Genomic DNA, 10548 nt, shown 5'->3' with positions numbered 1-10548 from the left:
CGGGGCCGGCCCCGCGGCCCCGCGGCCAGCGTCTGACGCCTCACGCCTCGCGTCCCCGAGAAGGCGGCTTCCGCGGTGCTGCTGCCCGTGCCCGTCTCTGCGGGGCCCGCTCCCCGTTTTCCCTTTGTGTTTGGATCCGCAGCGAAACCTGGATCCTGACAGATACTGACGCTTGTGCAGGATTTGGATTATTTTTTCAAGGATGCCTTTGGGTTTTTCTCAGGAAACGTTTACTTTTGGACGGAATATTTGGGGGCTGCAGTTGGTTTTGAGTGGAATTCAACGCGTAGCTGTGGCAGCAGTTTAAACGTGTTGCTAAGTGCAGGATTTCCCCCTAAAACCGTGTTTGCTTTTGTGGGTCGCTTATTCATTGTTCATTCACCAGCAACGTACTGATTATGGGAAGAGAGGTAGAAAACTCAAAAATACAGATCTGGAAGGCGTCTAAGAGCGTTTTCCACAGGCTCGTTGAGCGAGACGCAGAGACCGGCCCCGTGGTCACACGGCCAGGGTCCGAGCCCGGTCCCGGCTCTGCAGTGCAGAGTCACCCCGCTCTCAGGAGCATGCCCCACCAAGGGATCCACACCACCCCGCAGCTGTCACCACCAAGGGGTCCACACCACCCCGCAGCCCAGCCGGACGCCCCACGGCAGCTCAGGTGTGGCCTTCAGTGCTTCAGGGCCATGCTGGGGTGGGGGGGGTCCTGGAGCCGGGCGGTGGGACGGTGGCCTCACTTGCTGCTCGGTGTCTGGGACAGTGCGTCTCACCGCTTGGCGCCTCATCGCTTGTCTGCAGCCGTGAGTAATGACTGCACCTACCTCGTTGCAGTCGAGGGGTGAGTGAGCTAATGCGCGTGAACCTTCGGACTGTGCCTGCGATGTCGAGTCCGAGGCTCTGAACTGTTACTGTTACTGCTCGTTTTTACGAACGCAACCCCTCCCGCCTACCCCCTTCCGAGGTGCCTCCCATCCTCTCGTCCGATCCGACTATGTGAAGAGTGTCCGCTCGTACTGTTCAGAATGTGAGTCGGACCTTAATATCTTTTTAAAGAAATTAGGATAAAACCAGTTCTCTTTTTATTTTGCGAATGCCCCCAAAAGCTCCTCAACGGTTATGATGCTCAGTGTTTTTTAACTTTAGTTATGAAGATGCTCTAGACCTCTGCATTTAATGGGTCTGCTGCATTTAATTTTTTGCCACTTTTGACTGTCAGAAAATTTAAACTCTTAATGATAGTAAAAGTTTTAGTTACCCATCTTCTTGACTACCTGTTAGGTCTTAGAATTAACTGGAATATAGCTTTTTCTGCAAAGAAATGTGATCAAAATAGTATATTGAATGACGAATATATCTTTTTCACCTATGTTTGGGGATTTAGAGAGTTAGGGCAAATATTATAGATGGGAATGTAATCCAGAGTGTTCACATGTATTGTTTGTTGGCTGGTTGGAAAGGTTTACTCAAAATATTGTCATGTTTTAGAGATTGTCGTGTCTCTAATTTCGAAATACCACTCACCTAAGTAATTTTATCAGAAACTATTCATCCATCTTCAGTGTCTATTTTGAGTAGCGCGTTGACTGTATTTTGAACAGAAGAGGTAGAAAAGAGATCGCCTCGCATTGCCGCTGTGCGAATCATCTACGGTTAAGCATCACATTCGTGTATGTTAACCAGAGCCTCTGGTTTTGTTCTCACTGGGTAACTGGCTGTGAATTCAGCACCCGCAGGAATCGAGCTCTGTGGTGCTATTTGGGTATTTCTCGCAACTTCACAGGAAGATCACATGGTCACGTTTGGGGGATGTTATTCGGGTTTATTACTAGGTCTTGCTATACAGATAGGAAACATCATAGAGATTATTTGGTACTGGAAAGTGAGTGATGGGCTTAGAAAAAGATAATTACTTCCTCAGGACAGATGTTTTATAGATGATGCGAATAATTTAAATCTGGATAGAACTGGGACACTGATTGGCAAGCCCTGCGTGGCAGAATAATTCAGTCGCACCTTGTTACCTCCTAGGTGTTTTTAACCGCACCTGGCCCTCGGAACTGTCTTTTAAGATTCGACAAAGAATTTAGTTACTAATTTTAGTCTGAGATGCTTCATCCTTTCCTCTAATATTTTTGTATTTCGTTTCACAGCTATCGCTTACGTGCTGATTGGCAGTGGTCTCTATGATGAAGCAATAAGACATTTTTCGACAATGCTCCAGGTAATTTTTCTTCTTCTGTAATCTCAGGTTTGTAGTCGTGACCAAACATGGACTTGCGCGTGGCTTCGGTGCTGCCTGTGACGCCCGCATGATGGTTATGTGAAGCGAGGAGGCCGGCCCCGGCGGCACCTCCGGAGCCAGCCTCGTGGTCCGCTCTCATTTCAGGCTTCGCGAGATCCGGGGGGGCCAAGCGGTTCGTGATCGTCTCCGCACTGACAGGGTTCAAGTGCAAGTTCAAAAAGACGGGCAGTAGCTTCGGGTTACTTTCCCCTCTGCCGGGATCTCGCCATGACACGTGGGCTCTGGCAGCTCTTGGAATTCCAGACGCCGGCTTTCCAGCAGGAGCCAGTCTCGGGCTGGCCCGGTTCCCCTGGGGGTCTGCTTCCCACCTTAGGGGTGATTACGAGGCCCCTCAACGGAAGTATTGGGCCTTACTGATTGACAGCTGCGTTACAATCTGTAATTACGCCGATGATTCTATCTTTGTTCTCAAACAGTCACTAAGTTGTCACTAAGTCCTCAGACCCAGGCAGCGGTGGTTCGGGCGGTCATGCGGAGTGGTGTCCTTCAGTGGGGCGTGCAGTGTGGAGGATAACTTAGAGCTGGTTTTCACAGTCGCCTTTCTGTGTAGCACTGCGACGTTAGACAGGGTCCGCGGGCACTTTTACACAGGACACCTGACCCCGGTGTGAGAGGGAGGCTCCGATACCTCGCAGGAGCAAAGGTCACTTAACCTACGGTGACCGGCAGCAGAAGACCGTCCGAGCCCCCAGATGTCTTCCCAGTTCATTCGACTTTTTGAGAAATATTGACCATTGTAGTCGAAGGCAACATAACAACGTTAAGGAAGATACTTTAAATAATAAAATATTTCCTAATTCTGCCACTCTACCGTTGTTTGTTTTTATGACCTTTTCTCAAAGTATGCACTTGTGCTTTATAATTTGAATATTTTTTATTACTTCTTCGTGTGATCTGTACCATTTTGCATTGCTTTTTCACTTAATTTTATCCTGGACGTGTTTTTCACGTTTCTCTGAGATCCTGTGATGTCGGTGGCTCCCTGCCGTGCCTTAGGTGCTGTCTGTCCCTGCCGTGGAGCGCATCTCCCCCGTGGTCGTGTTCACAAAGTAGATGGGACTTTCTGTCTTTATGCCAAGAAAAGATACCGCTGTGCCGAAACGTGATTCAGCACCTTATCAGTCTGCGATTCGAGGGGCTGCTGTCCCCGAGGGGCTTTTCCTGTGAGGATGTGGGAATCGTGAGGTGGCTGCTTCGGGCAGCTGGTGGGGGCAGCAGCGAGGTTGGGGGAGCAGCGTAGGTTCAGACCCGGCCGGCCAACGAGAAAACTGAGCGAGCTGACGTGTTTCTGTTTCAGTCTGACCAGGAGGAGCCTGATCTGGTCAGTGCACTTTGTGGCCTGCATGTGAGCATGGAAGGGTCACCTTGCCTCGTTCCTCTGCGACCCGGTTTGGCCAGGGCTGGATAGGCCACTCACTGCTGGCTGGGCTCCGGTGGGGCGCGCGGTGCTGGCTGGGCTCCGGTGGGGCGCGCGGTGCTGTTTGGGCTTCGGCGGGGTGCACGGTGCTGTCTTCCGGTTTGTAGATCCATGAATGGCAGGAGAGGGTTGGCCCCATGTCGAACGGCCAGGAGGCGGCGGTCTAAAGTCTCCCCCAAGGTCAGAGGTCAGTTCGGCCGTGTTTTCTGCTCTGAGAGGGCGGCCTGTGCGCCCTGTGATGAGTGGGGCCTGGACCGGACCCCTAGGAGCTGCCACCGGCCGCGATGGGCACTGGGCCCCAGTGGTCAGCGGGCTCGGAAGCCGAGCTCCTGCCACAGTTATTAAAGGTCGAATGGAAGAATGAAAGCTTTTTCTGTAAGATTTATTTTTATTTGTTATCACATATTGTCCTTTCCCCGGATAGCTGTATCCCTGTATGCTTATTGCCCTTGTTTCTCTGAGAAAGGCGGGAAGGTTATAAGAAGCACATTTTGCTCAGCAAAGGCACCACGGTGTAAAAATGAAGACTTTTCTAAGATTACATAGTCAATTATGAAGGGGCCTAAGATTCAGATCTCTATGTTTTCAGTCTAGAACATTCTACGTAAACTTTTTCCATTTTATATATTAAAAATATTGACATGAAATTATGCTCTGAGGGAGAAATATCACTTCTTTATCTTTTCCAATTTAAAAAATCGTAGTAATTGGGTGCTGGCCGGTTGGAGAGAGTTTACACAACATTCGTACACGTCTGAGGGGACTCGGGTCCAGGAAGGACGGAGGTGCGTGGTTGGGGGGCGGGGGCCTCAGTGAGTGACCAGAGTGGCCCCAGCAGAGGTTGGGGTGAGCCACGTCCTCCTGCCTCTCGTCTCCTCTAATTTCGTGTCTGGACGTGAAATTTGCTTTTGTCTCCAATGCGTTTTTAATGTAAAAGTAACGTGCAGACTTTCAAGAGAACTTGCCTAGACAGACCTCTTCCGGGGCAGGCTCGGGCGTCGGCTCCACGTGACCGGGCCCCTCTGTCCCCCGTCGCCTCTGGTGTCCACACTCCCGTCCCCTGATGTTGAGAAAATGCCCTGCCGTCTCTGGAGCTTGTTCTGTGACGGGCGGTCAGGCCGGCATGCCGAGGGGCGGGCAGACCGGGCGGGGTGACGGCAGCGCACCTCGCGTGACTGGCACGTCTGTCCCACAGAGGCCGAGTTCACGCTTGCGTCTCACTAAGTCCTCCCGTCAGCAACGGCCAGGTGTCCGAGGGAGTCGCTCTGCCCGGTCCCGGGTCCCGCGTCTAGTCAAGGACGTGGAGTGCCGGTCTCGCCTTGCCCGCAGCGGTGCCGTCCAGGGGCAGCCGGACAGCGAGCAGCGAGCGTGGTTCTCCCTCCCTCTGTCCTGGGCTGGCTGAGTCTCAGATCCTCTTCCCCGTTGCTCTGTTGCTGTGGGTTTCAGAGTGGCCTCGTGCCTGCTGTGTTTTCCTCCTAGTGACAGTAACGCTCAGTACCGAGATACGCGTTCCTGACACGTACCGTTGCTGTCGGTGGTCACTGAAAAAGTGTTATATGACACGTGATGTTTATCGTATGGATACATGACAGGATGGTCAGAGCGACGTCGATAGCCTCTAGAAGCAAGTGTGTGCATGTGTGCGTGTGCACGTGTGCGTGCGTGTGCGTGCACGCTTCTGTAAAATCCTCCAAGACATACTTATCCCCGTAGAGACACAGACCGACGCGGAACAGGTGAGGGCGCTGTAACCAGACCTTCGGGACTTCTGGCCCAGCCGGGACAGGGAAAACCCGGCACACCTGTGCGAGGGGCCAAGAGGAGGTGCGTCCCCTGGGGCGGAGGGCGGGGCCTCGCTGCGAGGGGCCGCCAGGTCCCCCGTCCTGGGGCGCAAGGGGAGAAGCGTGTTCAGGTCAGAGAAGGGAACGTGTTGCTGTTTTAAATGACACGTGTTCGTCCTGTTGACACGGAGTGACTCGCTTCCCGGCGCGTTTAACTGTGCACGTCAATGCGCTGAGCCCCGATGAAGCCATCGGTCGCCTCCCGGGCTTAGGGCTTCAAAAATTGCTACTTTTTCCTCTTTTGAGAGAGAAAACTTAGCAAAAGAAACAGGTGTTTCGGTAATCTAAAACTCTCTGTGATGTTTTGCACTCAAAATTATAGTGTCCTAAATTGTAGTTCAGTTTCTTAAAGTGATTTTCGTTTCCCTGGGGATCTGGCTTTCTGAGTGACATCCTTCCTCAGCTGGTGATCTGTGGGGCTCGCGCTGGGACGCGCCGCCCCGAAGCCTCTCTCTCTTGCGGGTGTTACGTTCCGCAGGGCAGGAAACTAGTCGGTGAACCTTGGGGAGCATGACCTGCGTGGTAAGGACCGCCGCCCGGGGCGACCCGCCGGCGGCGCGGACGCTGACCCCGTCCGGGTTTCCTCGCTCTTCTCTGTGCCCTTGGCCTTCAGAACGATCTTCACCTCACGGCGGCTGCACACAGCCGGTTCCTGCATCACGAGAGCTTCCCAGACAGGCGTTTCTTCTCCCATTTTGCGGATCACGACTGATGAGTTGGGACGTGTTGACGCCACAGGGCTCACGAAACACCCGGAACCTTAGAAACTGTCGCTTAGCACTTAGCACCTCAGAGGACGTAGCTAAAGGTCGTGGACGGCTCTGTCCGCGTCCAGCAACTCCTCCAGCGGGTCAGAGTTTTCTCTCAGATTGGTTTTGACCTGCCAGATTTTTATCTGAAAGAGAAATTGTAGGTCGGCGAAGCCATGGTCACATTTCAAGAAAAGCAGCCTCTGTGATAACTCCGAACGTGACGCTGCCACAGGGCAGTTGCCACATGGTGTGATGCGTCAGCCTCCCCCTGGCGGGGCGGACGAGTGGCCGCTCAGCTCGCTGCCCTTGAACCTCGCTGCCCAGCGCGTGGGGTCTCAGGTGCTACTCTGCTGAGGGGGTGGCCGGGCCGCAGTGTCACCGAGGGGTCAGAGCGGTGGCAGTTCCGGGGCTGCCGACTGCACGTCTTCTTCCCTAACTGCGTGTTTGGGTTCGTAGATTCTGTCCCCTCTGGGCCGAATCAGCGAGGCGGTGAGCGACCTCACGAGAGCGATTCAGCTTCAGCCCTCGGCCCGGCTGTACAGACACCGGGGGACCCTGTACTTCATGTCGGAGGTGGGTGCCTGGACACGCTTCCTGCCGCGACCAGAAAGGTCTCCCTCCTCCGCCTCCCCCAGGAAGACTCGGGGTCGGGGCCGGGCACTAAGGGGTTTGTGAGACACGGCAGTCCTAAGAGCGTTTTCTCTGGCTGAAAGGAACCTCTTAAGTACCAAGGACACGTTTTCTTGCCTGGGCCGTCGGCAGTGGCCGAGTAGACAAGGGGGGAGAGAAGCGTGGCTCGGTGGCCGCGCGGGACGCCGGACGCCAGCGTGGGGACACGCTGTGCCCCTTACCGTGCGCCTGTGAGACCTCGGGGTGCCGTTCGCGTTCCTTCGGGAGTCTCCACCCGGGAGCCGTGACCTGAGCCCAGCGGGCCTCCCGGGCCGCGGCTTCTGTCCGTGGGTGACCCAAACCCAACGAGACCCCTTCACCGTGACAGCGGGTTTACCACAGTTAGATTTCGGATTTACGGCGATTTTCGTATCAATTTTCTAATGCAAAAGAAAATATATTTTAAAAATCTCAGCAAAACACATTTTAAGGTTAATCGATGCCATAATTATTTTAGAGGGATTCAGTCTAATGAAATGTTAGTACCAGAAAATAACTTTTAAAGTTTCTCTAACGGATTACGACTTTAACAGTAATTAAAAAATATTGTTTACAGTTGAAACAGTATGCTTAAATTAAGCCTCCGTGAGCTTTTCCCCTCGATTTCCTAAGCAAATCAGCTATTTCGCCGTACAGCGTGTATGATCACGAAACGCTTCCCGTAAAACCAGAAACGGGCAGAGGATGAGCCGGGATGCTTTTCCGTGCCAGCGCAAGTAGGAAATGTGCGAACACGTAACGAACGCTGCTCTCTCTCCCCCACTCTCCTTCCCGTAGGACTACGCGACAGCCCACGAGGACCCCCAGCTGTCCTTGGAGCTGAACAGAAACCAGCCGATAGCTATGCTCTACAAAGGTCTAACTTTCTTCCACAGAGGACTCTTGAAGGTGAACGTGCCGTGCCTTTCGCATTCCGTCGAATGGCCCTGCCTGTACTTTGTGGGCGGGAAAAACTTAGTAGAATTCCGTTTGGCGTGTCTTAAAACGATATCTCGAGTGTATCGAATCGGTTTATTTCAGAAGGTCGTCTGCGTCGGCATATTTGCCGAGCTCCCGTTCGGCCCAAAGGGGCGAGGAGAGAGGCTGGGAAGGGGGCGTCACGCTTTACACTCACCCAGCGTAGTTCCAGAGCTTTCCACACACATATAACTCATCGACGGTAAACACGCTAAAGAGAGTAACGTAAACAAGGTGCTTTGGCAGAGAAGATGAGAAAGATTCATTTAAACCGCAGGTTAGAGACGCTCCGGGGAGCCGGCGGGCTTCGGCTTCGTCTAGGACCTTGAAGGCGGGGGAGGCCTGGCGGGGGAGGAGCCGTGTCTCCGGGAGAGAGGGGGGCGTGAGCGGTGACAGCAGTGTGGCAGATGGCTGGGAGTGGGCATGACGAGGCGGGAGATGGTGGAGGGGACGGTGCCGAGCATTCTGACTTTAATTCTTAGGCCCGGAGGAGCCGTACGGTCTAGATTTGGGAGAATTATCTAATCGAGACGAAACCTGTCATTTCGCAAGTGGGTTCTGGCACGATAATGGCCGAGGGGTTGTGGCTGTACAGGGGGGCTGACGAGGGGACACTGCCGGCCAGAGCCGGGCTTACCTGGGAGGTGGCTCTGCGGTCGCCGGGGCCCACACGACCCCCGCACAGTGTCGTCTCTGAGCGTCGGAGGTCCTCAGTGGACCAGTCCTACCGAAATTATTTGAGGGGAGCAGGGAAGGCGGTGTCTTAGCCGACTCAGGGCGGGGCAGAACTGTCACCTCCAGCCGTCCCTTGCTCCTGCCCTGGGCTCTGCACTCTCTGATCACGTGTCCAGAACCGTTGCAGCAGGCTCATCTCAAGCCAGGAGTGAGCAGGCCAGAAACGCGGCTGAGAGCAGAGCCCGGGTCCCTAGCCCGGGTCCCTCGCCCAGGCCCGTCGGTGCCTGAGGCCTGGCACGCAGCAGGCGCACTGTGCAGGACGCGCCACGGCTGGCCGCAGGGCTGAAAGCAGGCCGTCCCAGGAGGCGGGACGCACGCCATTCTGACCAGCCAGGCTGGCCTCCACAGGGACGCTGGGCCAAGCCGCAGCTGCCCGTGGCAGAGAAGGGGCCCTGCAGAAAGAACACGCGTCGTATCATTCATTGGAAAGGGTTCTGAGGGTGTCCCGCACGCACGTGATCAGCGGGTGGGAACAGGGCTCACGTGTCGTCACCCTTAGCTGCGACACTGCCTGTCACGTGGCAGCTGCCCCACGAGCGTTGGGGGACCAGTCGACTTTGAGGACAGAGCGCTGCGTGTGGAGAGCGCGCGGTGCCATTAACTGCCACGCCGGCGTCCCGGCCGCTCTCAGCCTCGCCGCCCGCGTCCCTCAGGCAGAGGCGGCTCCTCGTGAAGATTAAAAACATGATCAGCGAGAAGCACTTTATAAGCTCTAAACACGGATCAGGTATTGATTATCACAGTTTATTTTGCATGTGAAAATCTAACCTGAGTTTCATAGACTCTAAAAAAATGAACTCCTGTCCACTAAAAGCCAAACCAAGGGGAGGTTTGCCAATTTTGCTCCGTGCCCCTCCGCCCTTCGGCGGGCGCGCGGGCTTCGGGGCGGGCGGGTGTGCCGGCGGCTGCTGCCAGGCCTCCGGCCGTCTGGGGTCTGCCGGCTGTTCCTCTGTCTTTTCTCTGTCACCGTCGGTAAAAAAGCCCCAAATCGCCACAGTCTGCCCCCCAAGCTCTCGGAGGAGAAAAAATTTTGATACGAAAAATGCCAGCTATTAGTATTAAGAGGTTTAAACTGTTTTCTAAAGTAAACAAACGCAGACAGATGATTTTGCTTTCAACCGTGAAGCCAGGTCTAGGCACGTGGGCAGCACCTCTGTGTTATTTCAAAATGAGAATTATTCAGAAAAAAGCTGTAGCGGGGTCACCTCAGGCTGGACGAGGACCGAATTCAGTCTGGTGGATTCCAAATCCCACGACGAGGACCCAGGAACGGCTTCGCTGTCCGGTCGGTAGACCCTCGCTCCTTCCCGTGCTCGTGGACACCGCGTCCGCGTGTGGAACGGGCGGGCACCGTTCCTTTGCATCTTTGTAGATCTGGTCCACGAGGAGGCCAGAGTGTTCACGTGTCTCACACACCCCAGCGGCATCCCCAGGAAGTGGAGAAGGGGCTGAGGGAGTCTCCGTTACACAGATTGGGACACTGAGTGGGTGGCGACGTGCCTTCACAAACTATTAAATGACCAGCCCGTCTGAGCTGTGTTTATCTGCTGCGGGGTCAACGGCAATTTAGAAATTAATTAAGTGGGCGATTGCTCGTTTACTTTGTGATGTAATACGTTAAAATACATTAGGCAATATGACGTGACAGATGTCACAGCTGTCCAGTTCAGTAGCTACATCGCACATCTTGAATCTTCCTAGGGGAAAAACAGCCCAAGATTTCTTCTGTTGAATTCTTTCTGTTTCATGTGTGTTGCAAGGGTATTTCAAACACGGTCCCTCCAAGCACGTGTTTGTCGGCCCCTGCTGGACAGTGGCCCGAGCCCGTGCCGGCTCCGTGAGCGGCCTCAGTGCCCGCCGCCCGCCAGCCGGTCGGGG

The 10548-nt window shown here is 54.4% G+C and overlaps 1 protein-coding gene across 1 annotated transcript in view; it reads left to right on the top strand.

The window, feature by feature from the left end:
- The window catches only part of TTC13 (tetratricopeptide repeat domain 13), a gene marked incomplete at its 5' end in the record, with an annotated part of 36638 nt that overhangs the window by 3272 nt on the left and 22818 nt on the right, over window positions 1-10548 (top strand). Inside the window, 3 exons of the mRNA XM_025039068.1 lie at window positions 2148-2218; window positions 6766-6882; window positions 7756-7866. Of these exons, the coding sequence (XP_024894836.1) occupies window positions 2148-2218; window positions 6766-6882; window positions 7756-7866 (299 nt within the window). The remainder of the gene's footprint in view (window positions 1-2147; window positions 2219-6765; window positions 6883-7755; window positions 7867-10548) is intronic.

The sequence above is a fragment of the Pteropus alecto genome, unplaced genomic scaffold (assembly GCF_000325575.1).
Source record: "Pteropus alecto unplaced genomic scaffold, ASM32557v1 scaffold189, whole genome shotgun sequence".
In the NCBI taxonomy this organism is placed as follows: Eukaryota; Metazoa; Chordata; class Mammalia; order Chiroptera; family Pteropodidae; genus Pteropus; species Pteropus alecto.
Note: the sequence above shows the minus strand (reverse complement) of the source record. Positions and strands in the feature narration are given on the sequence as shown.